General features: G+C 39.0%; 1 protein-coding gene across 2 annotated transcripts in view; it reads left to right on the plus strand.

Moving 5' to 3' along the window:
- MAN1A2 (mannosidase alpha class 1A member 2) overlaps nucleotides 1–16,995 on the plus strand; it is a 130,877-nt gene that overhangs the window by 78,805 nt on the left and 35,077 nt on the right. For both annotated transcript variants that reach the window (XM_068181878.1, XM_068181879.1), the window contains exons 6-8: nucleotides 8,451–8,545; nucleotides 9,990–10,113; nucleotides 10,525–10,618. In XM_068181878.1, coding sequence (XP_068037979.1) covers nucleotides 8,451–8,545; nucleotides 9,990–10,113; nucleotides 10,525–10,618 — 313 coding nt within the window. The remainder of the gene's footprint in view (nucleotides 1–8,450; nucleotides 8,546–9,989; nucleotides 10,114–10,524; nucleotides 10,619–16,995) is intronic.

Here is a 16,995-nt window from a genome sequence, read left to right on the forward strand (position 1 = left end):
GATCCTGAAGCAGAGAAACTAAGGAGAGCCAAGCTTGTGTAGCCATGAAGTTTAGGTTAGGTGTTTTGTTACCTGATTTCATGTGTCATCTGAAACTGGACAGCCTTCCTTGCCTTTCCTACTGTTCTTTAAAAATGTCAGCAAAAGTGTATCTTTCAGGGAGGAATCTGGTGTGACTTCTTTAAATAAAAGTGTTTGTAGAAGTCTTGTTTGTGATTTTACTGGTTAAAGAAAATGTCAACCTAGTCTACATGTTCTGAAAACTAAGGGAGTTTCTTTTTTCCACAAAGTAGGAACATGCCATGAAGCATTTATTGCCTTGCAAAATGAGCAAATCATCAAGTTATGTAATATTTATGGCTTAAGTACTATCTGCTTTATTCTGTTGCTCTTGAGAGGCCAGAATTGTCATAGCACAGGAATACTTTGTGGCAGCAGATGTAACCAGATGTAACCAGACTTTCATGAGGGTGAATTTGGCAGTGTTTTAAAATTTTGGAGACTGTTAGAATTAAGCAGAGTTTCTTTCCCTTTGCCTGTGTGTAACAGCTGAATGCCTTGCACAGGGGTAGTAGCTTTGCCACCAAAGGTTTAAGTGGGTATCATTGGGCACCAAAGCTAATGTTCAAGATGAGTGTGATGGCCTCGCCCCTAGATTATTCCTACCTTCAAAAAGGGCAAGCAGGTGTGTCCAGGGAACTACAGCCTGGCCAGATGGCACATCCCTGGAAAGATGATGGAGCAACTAATTTAGAAAGCTGTTCCCCAGAACAACAAGATGATTGGGGAACTCGTGTTTAACCAACCCTAATGACCTACAATGAACTGACTTTATTTCATAAGATCCTCATAAAGAAGCTGGTGAAGTGGGGGCTGGATGAGCAGATAGTGAGGTGGATTGAAAACTGTCTGAGCAGACAAGTTCAGAGGGTGATAATCAGCTGTGCAAAATATAGTTTGAGGACAGTAACTGGTGGTGTACCCCAGGTCCAATCCTGTTCAATGTTTTCAGGAATGATCTGGATGATGACACAGGTGGCATTCTCAGCAAATTTGCTGATGACATCAAACCAGGAAGAGCAACTGATATGCAGAGGAACCTCAGTGGGATGGACATATAAGCTTGACAGGAACATCATTCAGATCAGTGAGGGCAAGGGCAAAGTCCCACACCTGGGGAGGAACAAACCCAGGCACCATTATCTGTGAGGACCACCCAGCTCTGCAGAAAAGTGGTGGACACCAAGTTGACCATGTGCAGCAATGTGCCCTTGCAGTAAAGAAAGTGAATGGTATCCTGGCATGCATTAGGAAATATGCCAGGAGGTCAAGGGAGGTAGTTCTTAGCCTTTGCTGTATCCCATTCTAGGCTCCATAGTACAAGAGACATTAACATACTGGAGAGAGTCCAGCAAAGGACTGACAAAGATAGTTAAAGGACTGGATTATCTCTCATTTGAGGGAATGCTGAAAGAGCTGGGACTGTTCAGCCTGGAGAAAAAAGGCTCAGGAGAGATCCCATCATTTTGTGCAAATATCTGAAGGGAGGAAGTAAAGAAAGTAGAGCAAATGGCATTTTAGCCATTTTAAGTTGTCACCATAGTCCAGATTCAAGTTGATTCTTGGCTTTTTAACTCTGATCTTAGACTGCTGGGATGGGTTTAGGTTTTTAATTTCCATATTGATTTTCTTCTGTCACAAAATAATATAAATTCATAGAGCATTCCCTTTGCAGAATAAGTCTTCTCTTGTTTAAAGAATTTCAGTCTTTTGGAGATACTGAGTGTTGTTCATCAAGTACTTTGGTAATCATTGCAGCTCACCAAGGACAGCAATAGTACCTCAGCTATGGCATTGTCTTTACAGTATCTGCAAATTTTCCGTCCTTGAACATCTGCTACAGCTCAAAAAACCTACGGTGCTGATGTGGTGCTGTTGAATTTATGTATTTCTACATCATTTCACCTCTGTAGGTAGTACAGTGTGTAACTGCCTTGCTAAGTTTCACATGAACATGATTTGCATTCTCCAGGACCAATTCTAGATGTGGCATACCTCTTCAATCATCACTAACAAACATCTATGAAATATACCTCAAGTGTTTCCCACTCTCATTTCATACTGTGATAGCTGGAATGTTACCAGAATCTTACTGCATCTCCCTCATCTCACAAGATGACTTTATAATTACATCCATGAAAATTACTAGAAGCAGATGTGTAAAGAGGGAGCTGTTTCTCCATTTCTCAGCAGCAAGATGGCCCCCACTAGCAGGGGAGAATGCCCTAGGAACAGTGTAAAACCTAGAAGCCCCCAGACTTTACAGAGGCAAAGTATGTTGGAAGTTAAGAGCTATTCATCTAGGATCTTAGAGCTATTTATCTGGCATGCAGACATCTTTTTCCTATGCAGTAAGACTTAGGTATAAATAGTCATCAAATCCGCAATGCTTATTAAGCTACTTCTGGTTTTCTTAATATGTTTTTTTTGGTGATAATGCTGCTTAATTTTCACCATGAGCCTTTACTCATGCAGAGAGTCCTCTCTAGGAAGTTGACCTTTAAATGAGTTTTTTGCCACCAAAAGGCAGTGAGGAGCTTACTGCTGCAGACTGAACTCTGAAGGTAAAAAGATAACTATTCTTGATTGGGACAAGGAATACCACATGGTTTCCTCAAGGGTCTGAGTCTGGTATTGCTGTCAAGGGCTCTGGTTTTTCAATCTACATTTAGTAATTAGATAGGTCTCCCCCACCATCTTCATCCTTAGTGTTCAAAGGAAATGTGTTCAGGATTTGATACCAATGTAGTAGTGCTGATGGTGAACCAAGTACTACATTTCTATGAACTTGCACAGTATGTCTGTTTTGTCTGATGTTTTTTTCAATGATCCAGGGCTATCAAGCCTACGGACCCAGTCACGTTGCATGGCTATAGATTCTCACTAGTTAATAACCATCAGATTACAGAGAAGTCTGGCATTTATTACTTTTTAATAAGAATGATTCAAAGGCTGTTCTATGCACATAAATGAAAGAGATTCCTTATTTGTAGAAAACATCTATCATTGCTCTCAGAGTTAGGAACAGAGGCCATTTGGTGCTGTATGCCATTCACAGTGCTGGAAGGGAACACCTAACAGCAGTATTAGCATAATACATGAGAGCTGCAGCCATGCATCTAGGCAGTCACTGGATACATCAATAAGGCTTTTGAAGAATCGTTGAAATCTTTAAGGCCCTTTTCTGCTGAATGTTTTAATGGCCTTGCTTGGATTAATCGGCTCAGGAGCAAGCTTTCATATTGTGGGGTGGGTGGCAGGTTTGATATGTTAAGCATCCATTTAATGGATGAAAATTATTCAGGCCCTCACAGCTGGTCTGCTGTACATACTAGTTTGGAAATACTGATTGCTGTTTTCATCTTAATGAGGGATCCACTTATCCGATTTGGGGTTTAGATTTTGCTTTTTCTGCCAATTTTTACTCTCCTTCTAGCTGTAAACAGCTTGATTTGTTTCTGAAAGGGGGAAAAATTCTTCCATTGGTTTACAGTATTTGCAGAAAGAAGTGTTAGGCTAATAAAGGCCATGTAAATTGATGGCTTTAATATGTTATATTTTGCTGTGTAAAATGGAGACACTTTTCCAAGTCTACAATGGCTTCTAAAACTTTTTTGAAAATGTCCATGTCTTGGGAGTGGACAGAACAGCTACCTTGGGATTAACATCCATTTACTTAGAACAGTATTTTTGGATCTTCAAAGCAGGGTGTCTGGCTGCTGCTGTTACGGTGTCTTTAAGAAAATTCTGATCAGTTCTATACTTGTAGCTTTGTGCTAACGTAGAAACTTGGGCATAGATGGTCTCCATTATCCTTGAAAGGTGCTGTATGTGTCTACAGAGTAGATACCATACCTGAGAGGCAAAACATTTTAATCTTACATGTACAGAATGTGCACAAGCCATCTCATATTTGGGAACTGTGGTGGGTTGGCCCTGGCTGGATGCGAGGTGCCCACCAAAATTGCTCTTCCACTGCCCTCCTCAGCTGGACAGGGGAGAGACAAAAAAATGCAATAAAAGACTCATGGGTCAAGGTAAGGACAGGGGGAGATCACTTGCCAAGTACTGTCATGGGCAAAACAGACTCAACTAGGGGTAGTTAATTGATAATGAGAAATAAAAATTAAATCTTAAAACCTTACCCCCACCCTGTCTTCTTCACCGGCTCAATTTCATGAATAATTTTCTCTACCTCCTCCCCCACAGCAGCACATGGGGGTCAGGGAATGGGGCTGCATCGGGTGTTATCTCTGCCCCTCCTTCCTCTTCAGAGGGAGGACTCCTCACACTCTCCCCTGCTCCAGCATGGGGTCCCTCCCACAGGAGACAGCCCTCCGTGAACTTCTCCAGCATGCCACAGGTTTTCACAAACTGCTCCAGTGAGTGTCCCCCATGAGGTTGTCAGTCCCACCAGCAAACCTGCTCCATCATGGGCTTCTCTCTGCACAGGGCCACAGGTCTGCCAGAACCCTGCTCCAGTGTAGGCTTCCTATAGCCTCCTTTGGGGATCCACCTGCTCTGATCTGGGGCTCCTCCGTGGGCTGCAGGTAGATCTCTGCTCCCCCATGGACCTCCATGGTTTGCAGGGGATCTCTTCTCTGATGCCTGGAGCACCTCCTTTCCCTCCTGCACTGACCTTGGTGTCTGCAGGGTTGATTCCATGACATATTCTCACTCCTCTGGGTGCAGTTGCTGTTCTGTGGTTGGTTTTTTTACCCCATTCTTAACTATGTTATCGCAGAGGCTCGACCCACCACCACTGATGGGCTCAGCCTTGACCCATGGTTAGTCTGTTTTAGAGCCAGCTGATGTTGGCTCAGCCAGACATGGGGAAGCTTCTGGCAGCTTCTCACAGAAGCCACCCACTTGTGGCCCCCCACTACCAAAACCTTGCCGTGCAAACAAAATGCAGCAACATGGCTGGAAGAGTGGTAAGGCAGCTGAGTAATTCTCAGTTATTTTTCTGTTCCTTGGCAAAGTTAAATCAGCTAATTCTTTGTATGTGTTGTACAGAGTGTTTTTAAAAGCTGTAGTGATGACTTTGCAGCAATCGCAGTCATGCTGCATTAGTAGTTATTCTTATCACCAAGGTTTTTCTAATAACTGACTTACTTTTCCTTGGTCCATTCTGGTGTTATTTTCTGTTCTTCACGTCCATGGAAAATATATTATTTCCTTTTACTTGTGTTAGCCTTTTATATACTGAAAAGTCATTATCTTGTCCTCTCTTGAACATCTTATGTCTAGACTAAATAACCCCAATTCTTCTTCTGTTTCCTAATGAGCTCTATTTTTAAGGCAGCCATTCATTTTTTTGTTCTTTTCTGTTCTTTTTGCCTATGTATTTTTTGAAAAGCATTGCCTGTCAACAGGGAACTGCCAGGGCTGAAATAGAATCTATGACTTCAACTCAGTTTAAAAAAAATAAAGTAAAAATATTACATGATAAGTAGCTGTGTTGTCTGATACCAGCACATTATTTATAAGCTAGAGCACGAGGCTTTTACTGTTGTTCTTATGGTAAGTTTGAAACTTGCTAAAGAAGGCACTTTAATGAGCGCAGAAAACTCTCTGGAACATATCTGCAGTTTCCCATAAATGACACCTCACTCACCACTGCTTGCTACATTTCTTTTCCCTCCCTCTCTCCAAAAAATGCTCTTGTGGTCACTTGGCTCTGATAAAATCCTGTGCAGCTGTCTCCCAGTTCTTACTCCAGCCTGCATAGGTAACCACTGTGCCAAGCACTCAGTGGTTTTTTTTATGCAGAACTAGCGGCAAGATTGGACTGAGATGACAGCAATAGAAAGTAAAAGCATGCCTTTAACCAATTTTTTGTTTCTGTAGATTTGGTTTTGGATGAGAGGCATATACAGAGGGAGTGTTGTACCCTTCTGATGCTAGATCAGTGGTGCTTAAGAGTCCTCAGCCCAACAGAGGTGACAAAAGTGCCTTTAATTGCAGCCAGTGTGGGCAGGTACTGCTGACAGCATGGTTGTCTGAATTAGCAGTTCCTGCTGGTGCTTTCATGCTGAAATGGCTCCATGATTGCCTTGCTTTAACTGTCTTGTCCAGACTCGTGCACATTTAGATCAGCTCAACCTTTACTTCGTACACTCTAGCTAAAAACTCCTTCCTCAGGTACCATACATTTCAAACTGATTAAAAGCTGGATAGCAATGTAAATAGTTAGCCATTAAGAATATTCTTGAGCAAGGATGTTTCTAAGGATGTTCTTCCACTGAATATTCTTACCCTAATGTTTCAGTATCTTACATTAATGAACAATATGATAGTGCATAGCACTTTCAGAGGATGCAAGATAAAAAAGCTGAAGATAAACAAATTCATGTTACAAATGTCTTTCCAAACTATTTACCATTTCACTGGAAGTCATCATTCTGTTCTTGATTAGGTATTGAAGCTTGCCTGCACTGTAGAGGGAGTCCCCCCAGATGACTCCCAGTAGATAGTTCTGTCTGGTCTTGACCCATCTGCTACTTAAAATTCTGAAAGTTCAACATGAATTTTTGATGCTTATTTATACATTCAAATGAGGTAGTTCCTATGCAACTGGGCCAAGACTGAGGTTTTAGTTCTCTTAAGGGTTTCTTTTTTTCCCAGTTACCACAGATTCCACCTGTATTATACCTCTTCTTTATACTATGCCTTCCTATTCTGAATCGGTCCTTTATTCAAGGTCAAAGTGCTACATTAATTTTACTGTTAAATTCCTGCATGTTTTCTCAAAGACTGTCTCTTGTCAGTTTCTTTGCTAAAAATCATTCAAGCCGTATTGCCTCTGTTGCTTCACAGTTCTACCTAATCATATTTTCAGGTATATCCTTTTTCAGTTTAGACATATCCCATCTTACAGTTCATATAGAGAACCTCTCTAAAAGTTCTTTATCCTGGCTGATTGCTTTCAGATTCACCTATATCTCTCTGTACTCCACTGCATCAAATACAACTAGATGTCATCTTTAATATTTTCTTCTGGTTTATTTCATGTCTCACTAGTCATTTCCTCAAACATTAAGATATTGATTTTTTTTCCCACCTTCATATGAAAAATAAGGATATTCTTGATTGCTTATTTTTCAGCTTGCTTCTCTAGTGAGCATTTCTTCAGTTTCTTCCCATAGACTTTACAAATCAACTGCTGCAGTCCTTCTTAAAGATTTTATTCATTTTGATTACAGATTACTGGTCATGTAGTTGACAATAGAATTGTAAAATATCTCAAGTTAGAAGGACCTTTAAGGACTGGGGAATCCAACCCCCTGCTTTTCTCAGGACTAGCTAAAACTGAACCATGTGACTAAGAGCATCATCCACACAGTTCCTTGAGTTCTGACAGGCTTCGTGCTGTGACCAGTCTCTTAGTGAAGAACATTTTCCCTATCTGAAATTGTCTTTGTGCATCTTCATTAGATTTCTTCATGTCCCATTGCTGGTCACAAAAGAGATGATGTTTTTATACTACATCTGTGTTGCATAAGTTATTCTGGGATGTGGTAGCTCTTTTTGTAACTGGTTTGTATGGTGTATCAAACTGGTAAATAATGTTATCTTCAGGTTAAGGAGATACTTGTCCAGAAATGTAGTGAATACTGAGAGTGCATTAATTAAAATGTATGCTAGCAACTAACTGGTAAAAACAGATTCATACCATGGGGTTATACCAAATATACCTTTGGAAAACTTTCCCCAATTGCTTGTCTGTCTAATAAATGTTGGGCTCTGAGTAAGGCTGTTACAGATTTATGTTCTAAAAGTAGAAATAACACTAGAAATGACTGAGATTTTGTCCTGTCAGTAATTTCTGTGAGGCAAGAGACTAGAGAGGCAAGATTATTTTTCATATGCATTATCGATGAAGGGAAAACTAGAGGAAACTGCATATCTGCTTTTGCACAGACAATGTTCATAAAAGAATAGGAACTCTGTCTGCACTAATCTCATTAAAAAGAGGTTGGAAGTTTGTAAAAGCTAAAATACTTGGGTAGGAGAGTTGTGTCTTGGTTTTTAACTGAAAAATACAATGTATGATTTAAAGACTGTTTTAAGAAGCACTTGAATTCCCTAATACCGGTCGAGGGAGGTAGGAGGAGACCTGATATTCTTCTGTAATAGGAATCTAAGAACTGTTGCTGGGGAGCTAAGAAGGAAAGAAATCAAAATGACAAGTTTGCTTTTCATGTTCAAATCTAACCGAAAGTTATAAAGTGAACAAGTGGCAAAAAAATTATAAGTTAATATGTTTTCTACAATGTAAAGCTTTTTTTAATACAAAGAGGTAGGTGAGGCAAGGAAATTTCAGTCTTTACAGTTCTTGGAGATAAGTCAGACTTTGTAACTATTTGCAATTGATCCTACTATCTTAGGTTTTCAAGATCAAAGCAGTGCAACTGGCAGGAAAACTTCTTCCAGCCTTCAACACACCTACAGGTATACCATGGGCAATGGTGAATCTGAAAAGGTAATGAGTTTTCTTTTGTGAAATGTGTTCCTTTCCCTCTCTCCAACTTAATAATGGCATATATTAGGTTTTTTTTAGTAGTGGAACTGTAGAAAATGCAAATTGTCATTCCTGGTATGGTAGAATCATTTTGATAGAGTTCAGCACAATCTAACTCATTAACTGCAATACATTTTGATCCTGTTTTTATTTTTATGATTCTGCAATAAGCATTCAATTTGCCATTGGACCACACTTAGCATATTAATCTGTGTGTTGCTCTACAGCTTAGTAATTGTTTCTTTAGTCATTACAAAATCTGTTAAAAATCAAAATTGTTTGCAGGACATGGTTGAACTTACTGGGTTTTCTGTACTGTGTGAGCTGTATGTTACCTTTAGAAGATTCCTAGCATTTCAGAAGATGATGGGACTCTGAAGTTACTATTTCGTTTTACGTTTTACCTTGGGTATAAGGTCTGACTTCCTGAAGTCAATTGTGGTCTGTGCAGACAGAGAGGCTCCTTTAGAGGAGTGTTCAGATCAGACTGAACTTAGATGGTCTGCACTGCCTCATGGAAAACAACTGCCTTGCCTAATGTATGTTGTATTGCTTGCTCAGTGCTAGGATTTCCCTCAGATTTTGAGAGTGTTTTTGATGCAAGGCATTCTTTACATTTTCACTACGTCCTAAACAGTAGCTGAATTGGGATGTATATCTAGATTGTGCGTATACTTACTCATAACTGAAATCTTTTATGAGAGGAAGTAGAAGTAATCTTCAGAAATATGTCGTTAACTACAGAAATTAAAAAACTCAGTCCCGAAAGGTGATGAAAACTCCCAGATTAGATTAAACCAGAGGTAATTTAGGAGTTAGGATTAGCAAAATGGTATCACTTTGAGTGCAAAAGGTAGGAGATATGTCACACTTTCTGCTGATTCTTTAGGTGAGCCTGAGGAACTCATATTGTGCTAACAGTAAACATTCTGTATTCCTATGTAGACACAAGATAGGGAAGCACATCCCACACAAGTAAAGGAAACACAACAGATCAGCAGGACAAGACAGCAAACGCTGCTGCCTTCAAAACTTGTCTTACCTTGATTCTTGTTCTTAAGAACATGCAGTGAATAAAGAACAACTGCAATTGAGCCCAGTGTTAAGTCATCATATTTGAGTGACTTCATGGTATTATATTATTTAAGCGTAGGATTTTTTGTTGATGAGGTATTATATTATTTAAGCATAGGATTTTTTGTTGATGAGGTTATGGTATCTTTATTCCAAAAGGATCCAACCAGCGAACCAACTGATCAATCAAATCACAACTCCTGTAATCTTAAGTGTGGGTTAAAATATTGTTGTTATTTGCTTAATTGGCTGTGGTAGTTGTGATGTGCACAATAGTTCTGAATTTTCTGTTGTTTTCTTTCTTTCTTTATGCATATTTGTTGGAATTCAGTGGTGTTGGTCGAAATTGGGGCTGGGCTTCTGCTGGCAGCAGCATCCTTGCTGAGTTTGGTACTCTGCACATGGAATTTGTCCACCTCAGCTATTTGACAGGGGACCCTGTATATTACAACAAGGTGAGTCTCAAAAATCAATATTTTTATCATACTTCTTATCATAAATTTCATTAAAGGGGAAGTACTTTCTGTATTGAATTCTACTTCCATTCTTGGTAGCAGGTAAATATTTTCATGCTTCTATTTCTATTACCAAATAGATGTATTTTTCAAGTAGAAATGTATGACAACACAGGTTTTCTTATTTGTTTCAGAATACATTTAAAAATCATGATTTTAAGCATGTTTATGTGAACATCCTTTAAAACCAAAAATGTACAAATCTGAAGAAAGCCCTCAGGAAAGTTTGTGGTTCAGATTAATAAAATTTGCTACTAAAAAGGAAAGAAAAATAAAAAATATTAGATTTAAGTATGTGCAGAGGGCAGATGAACGTTGTTAGTGGTGAACCTGATTCTTGATTTAATTTAGGTCATGCACATTCGGAAGTTACTTCAAAAAATGGATCGTCCTAATGGACTTTATCCAAATTATTTGAATCCAAGAACAGGCCGGTGGGGTCAGCGTAAGTATTCTTATTTTATTAATTCCTAATTAGAAGCCTACTTCTTACTTTGTTGCTGAGTTGGAGATCAGAAAGTTTATTCTGTAGGGTACAAACAGCATTGCTTGATAACATAAAACACAGAAGGATTGCTTGAACTTGAGATATCCTGAAATGAATCTTTGCCTGTCTCTGTCTGAAGTCAGAGAGCTCACTTTTTAGGGTACTTCCTGAAAACAGCTCGCTACTTAATCTGATGCCTATCCTTATGTTTATCAGTCAATAAAATCTTCAGTAATAAAGAATAAGGCTGAAAATATTTCCTCATTTTGATTCTGTTCCTGGTTTTGTTCTGCAAACCATCTGGTAAGTGGATTATTGCAAGGTGACGTGCATTAATGCATGTTTGTGGTGGTTAGATTGTGTTAGGCACTGACATCTACAAACATAATTCATCTCCTTGGTGGCATGTGAAATGGCATGATGAACCTCCTTATAGATGTAAAAAAAAAAAGCTTTGGAATGAAAAGAAAAAGCAGGCATTGTTGCTGACAAGGTAAGAAGGTAAGAGGAGAGATAAAACATCAAGAGAGGGACACAAGATTCTATTCTTGAAGTGGTTCTTTCAAAAAAAGTTGAGTGGTTTTGTGCTTTGATAGTGGCAGTGATAAAAGAGAATTTTTTTCTTCAAGGTTTTATTTCTTTTTCTTTTATAAATGCAGGTCTATTTAGGAAAAACACGCAAGATGATCTATTTCTGTCCTGTTTGACATCATTGATAGGTTTTGGGGATTTCAGTGGTTGGCTGTAAATATCCAGCAGAACATGTTCTGGCTTGCAAACTGAGAATCTGCTTCTGACTTTGAATCTGGTATGTGAGGGAGATGAATACAGCTGTCATTGCAGTCATTGTGAAATACTTGTCTAATCCCATCTTTAAAGCCAAAATTCTCTCCAAAGCATCTTATATCTCTGAGTGAATCATGACACCATCTGAGATGGGCAAATGGATTGATGGGACAAATTCTTCTGATAAATTTAAGTGTAACAACATATTCAGAAATAAGAAAACATGCAAATACAAATACTTCAGCATTATTTATTCAAAAGACAATTTTGTATTTTTGCTTTGAAACAATTTTTGTGTGGATTTTTTTTTATTCCTAACCATCTGCTTGTGCTGGGTTTTATTGACAGTCGTCTAATGTGACGTATCACCAGGATTCTTTAGAGGCTTTTTCATAGAACATCATGGAATGGCTTTGGTTGGAAGGAGCAGTAAAGATAATCTAGTTCCAACCCCCCTGCTGTGGGCAGGGGCACCTTCCACTGGGTTGCTCAAAGCCTCTAACCTGGCCTTGAGCACTTCCAGGGATTGGGCATTCTCAACTTCTCTGGGCAACTCATCCCCACAGTAAAGAATTTCTTTCTAATATCTAATTTAAACCTACTCTCTTTCACTTTGAATCCATCTCCCCTTGTCCTGTCACTACATGCCCTTGTAAAAAGTTCCTCTCCAGCTTTTTTGTAATAACAATGCACAGAATTAATATCTCTTGGAAATAAAATACTCCTCATCACTAAAAATAAACATACAGTGAAAAGTTTTACTTTGCAGAAGTTTGGTGAAGCTCAAACATACTATTAAATGGATTTTGCAAGATAATACGTTTGGGACTCAAGTTTAGGATTAGAAACTGAGACTTATGTTCTGAGGATAAAAGAAATAAAAATTCTTAAAGCCTTTAATTTTTCCATGCTGAACATGAGTCCTAAATTTATTTCCTGGAATTTGGTGATTGGGGTTTGGGGAGTTTTTTTGAGCAAGTAAGGTTCCAATTGCATATTTAGATATTCTGGTAATATTTCTAGGATTTTCCCAGTGCAACGTCATGGCTTAGGGTGGTAGTCTCCAATTTAGTAGTTCCCTAAAACCTTACCCGCTGCTCACTCACCCTCTGCCTGCCTCCTGTTGGAAGCACAAAAGATCACTGGTTGAGATAAGAACAATTTACTGGAAACAACAATGAGAAAAGAAAATTAACAGTAACTGCAACAATATTAATAAGAAAAGGTATAAAGGAAAAAACCAGGTTTACATAGAAGACCTGTTCTTTGCAGCCAGTTTCTTCTCCCTGACCAGAAAGGATGCCCTTCTCCTGAGATGAGTCATTTTCCCTGCCTCTGGCAATGACCTGAGATGGTATTGAACAACACTGGGGTCTGGCCATGCCCCTTCCCAGCTACTCTAAAAAATTAATGCTGTCCCAGTTGAAACTAGGACAAACAGCATTTGTAAACCTAATACTGATTTTGTGGGGACTAGATAGCAAGAATCCATAATTCTGCATTTCCTTTCACAAACCTGGAATGATGAGAAAATGTCTTTGTTGTATCCCTGGTAGATCACTCTTCAGTGCATCTGCTTGCAAAAATTTAAGAAGTTACAGTAAAGGAGCACGTGTTCTGAAACGCTGGGCAGATGGGATGGAATAGCTGAGGATTTCTTTCTCCCTTGCAGAGGTTGTGTCCTGCTATGCATGAGTGAGTCGAGTAAGGATGATGCCTTCACACACAGCATCCCAATTCACTAGAGGACTCGTGTTTAAGTCCCCTACACTGTTACTGGCTTGAGTCTCATGGTTGGTAATACAGGCAGGCAAGGCTTTTATGTTCCCCTCAGAAGGTAATTTCAAAGAGCATTGTATTTGGCTTGTTATATACCTTTGTACTGGAAAGACTGAGACAATGGAAAGAGTATCAAAGCATAACTTTTCTTTTTCCAGCTTCTGGGAAAGCTGTCCTTTTCATCTTTGCTGTGACCTTTAGTTTGATGCATCTTATCTTGTACAAAGTACTTTCTGCAGATAGTTTCGGAGAATTATTTCGGAACACTTTATTTGCCTAGATACAAGTAACTTCACTCTGACCTTTCTAGTGTTGCTTTCCTTTCTTTTTTATTTTCTTTCTTTTGTCCTTTCAACAGTTTTTTTTCTCTGCTCAGACTTTTTTTGGTTCAATTCTAGTTAGTCTTTTTCTCAATCTGTAAAATATTCCAACTAAGACATGAGGGGTGTGAAATAGATAAAATAAATCAGCATAAATACATACCTAAATGCACTGCTGAAGAACTATGGGACGTAGCTGCAATATAGCATCTTTCTAGTGGTGAGTTTATTTTCTATTTCAGTACCCTTCATTCTAGTGGCAATTAGAATACTTTATTCAAAGTAGAATATTTCAGTACCCTTCATTCTAGTGGCAATTAGAATACTTTATTCAAAGTAGTAATAACATCAGTGGTGATGGGAACTTAGCAGTCAGACCAATTAATGCTATTACTACCAGTTGATTCTTAGTATTAGACAAGATATATAGTCGAAGAATTAATTTAGGTCAAGTTTTCTCAGCAGTTATATTTTGTGTTTGCCTTTTAATTTATTTTTTTAAAGAAAAAAATTACACTATTTGAATAGAAGAAAAAATTGTACCCTTCTGGAAGTATTGCTGTTTTGTTTAATTTTGTTCCAACAAGCCAACAGGTAAACTTGAATATTTAAAGGAAATTCCTGTTGCAAGATTGTGGGAAAAATGGGAAGCATTATTTTCTGTGACTTTTGTGTGGCCCCATAGGGCTGTAAACTGGATCCATCTCTACTTGCAAGCAAGACCTTGTGGAAAGTTTGTGGTACCTTCTACCTTAATACTTGTTAGAGTATTTTGATACCTTCTCAGAGCTGTTTCCACTAGGAGCCTAGGCACACCCTAATTTTGTGGGTTTTAACCACAGGTACACCGGCCCCCCAGTTCTCTTTGCATATCCAGGGTTCATGAATGGTGATGAGCTACCTTTTGTAAGAGTCTTTCAGCACTTGTTACAGAGTTTTTCTGTGCCTCAGAATATTTCTGTCTTAGCCTCCATAGATCTTAGGCCACGTTGCTGTGTCTTGTCTGATTTGCCTCGTTTAAATGTGTGGTCAAAATGTGGTCTGTGCTCTTCTTGGGTTAGGAGAAGGGGAGCAGTGTATGTGATGTGCTGTAACCTTGTCGACATCCTTCTGATGTGAGGTGCAGGGTCCAGTGAGTCATTTCTGCTGGGGTTTGATTTATCAGAGTGCAGGCCTTTTGATCTCAGTATAAATAGCATGTTCTGCAGTTTCACCGCTGGGAATGATGTGCTGGGGACACTGCCCTGAGATGTGCAGACCATCTTTTCCACTTGTTTGTCTGCTGGAGCTTACAAAGATGTGCACTTTCATTCAAACCAGTCAGTGTGTCTGTTACAAATGCCTGAACAGTTATAACCAGTGAAGTAACTTAGCAGACAATTAGTGATAATGATTTCATCAAGAAGGATGTGACCATTGCTTCCAGGTTCTTAACAAGTTATAGAGATGAGTCAAATCATTATGTCAGTGTGGCATTATTCTATAGGCATGTCTTTGAAGTGCTTACAATAGAATTAATGCAAATTTTCATTTGCATTTATTGCACTTGACGTAGCCCTTGAAGAAGGGTGACAGTTTACTTCTTTTTTTTTACTGCCTGCCTCAATGAAGCAGCAGCAGCCAGGGTCTGAAGCCACAGCAGGCAGGACTGAGCAGGGACTACTGCTTCATCCCATAATTTCTTTCCACTTGAATGCTGTAAACCCCAGTCCTAAAAACTGCTGGGTGAATGGCTTACTGGTCATTGCTAAATCCCTGTCCTTTCCAATGCAAATGCTTTGTAATACAACTGGACACTTAATGCTGTGTAGCAGCAAGGGACTTCATTATACCCAGGAGGAGGAAAATGATAGCTAAATATTTGGGGTTAAGCTTATAATGTGCAGGTATTATTGCAGCATGGAGGTCGTGCCAGACATCTTTTGAATGGGTTCAGCTCAGTGTTTGTCAGCTCACTGGGGCATTTGCTAGAAGGCAGAGCTATGATGCCTACAGGAATGTTGACAGATTCAATTTTTACTTATGGGCTAGGGTGATGGTCCAGTAGGAACAAGTTATTTAAATATTTCTGCTTTGGGGTTTCAGTTTCTGTAAGACTGAAAAGAAAATAGCTGTCAGGAAGGATTTTCTAACCTCTCTCATTAACCTTCAGTTGACTGTGTTAGCTTTTCGTTTACACATGGTGAGTAGTTGGATTGGTGTGAGCATCAGAACTTCGAATTTAGATTATTTTCAAAAGCAGTAACAGTGCTTTCTAGAGAAGCCTCCTAAGCAGATGTAACAGAAAGTTGATTAAAAAGCTGGGATTTCAAAATTATGGAAATTGATTGGTACTAAAGAAAAGTGATTTCTTAAAAAATTAAAATAAGTTGAAAAAATTTAGTTTGCATTTGCAAACATGTTAGATGAGAATACCAACTAGAAGGGCAATAACAAAAGAAATGCCAAATCTGCATGTTATTGCAAAGTCAGGGTACACACATCATGTTTGCACATTTCTGTAAATTGGGCATTCTTCCTTTCTGCTTTCCAGCACCGAAAAGAAACAATTTCTTCTGGTTCCAACATCTCTTGCAAGTAAGAATGTTATTGAAGGGGAACTCTAATTACTCTTAACATCAAACCTCATTTCCTGCGTCTGGGCTACCTATGGAGTTACCTGGATTGGTTACTAAGAGAGTTGTCAGTTTAACTAAAGTTGGGGTTTAGGCCAAATTTGGCTTCCATATGCAAGAAAATAAGCAGAAATGTCATTCTGTATTGATCTGATATGTTTATTTCTCTTTAGCGATCTGTGGGCACATTAACAAATTGCTGTGAAGTAAGCTAGCGTGTAAATTTACAGTGCATGAGCTGAGCATTGCTATTAGGAATGTAACAGCAGACACCGAATTTGTCACCACCAAATGCTGATGTGATGAACATTCAGGCTGCAGTCTGTTCTTTGCTGCTTTATTCATGTCTCCTTACAGAAAACAAGCCCCTTACTCAGACATACAAGTAGTCCAGGTTAAAAGTCCATTGGGGGACACTCTGTCATCATCTTTATAAGGACTCATTGACAGTGTGATATTGATCACATGTGATAAGAGTATTAAATGTACTCAATTTAAATGTTGTCTTCCATGTCAAAGTGATAGCTATACTTTAAAGACAGTAAGAAGATTCACACTGTTACACTACCTTAGCCCCCTCTGGTGATGTTCTCACTTTCTTGCAGCTTCCTGCGCCTGTTGCTACATAGTAGGTAGAGGTAGAGCCCAGGTGGCTGAATGGGAGAAGTTTACATCCTCTATTTCCCAGTTGGTTGTGCTGTAGACTGGCCTTCAAATAAACTTAAGCAAATATCTTTATGGATGTGCATACTGATTTTTCTTCCGGTGGTCTTTAATTTTCAACAATAACTGCTTAAATTAAACCAAGCACTTTTAATTTCAAAATGCTACTTGG

Source organism: Anomalospiza imberbis, chromosome 2 (genome assembly GCF_031753505.1).
Source record: "Anomalospiza imberbis isolate Cuckoo-Finch-1a 21T00152 chromosome 2, ASM3175350v1, whole genome shotgun sequence".
Lineage (NCBI taxonomy): Eukaryota > Metazoa > Chordata > Aves > Passeriformes > Viduidae > Anomalospiza > Anomalospiza imberbis.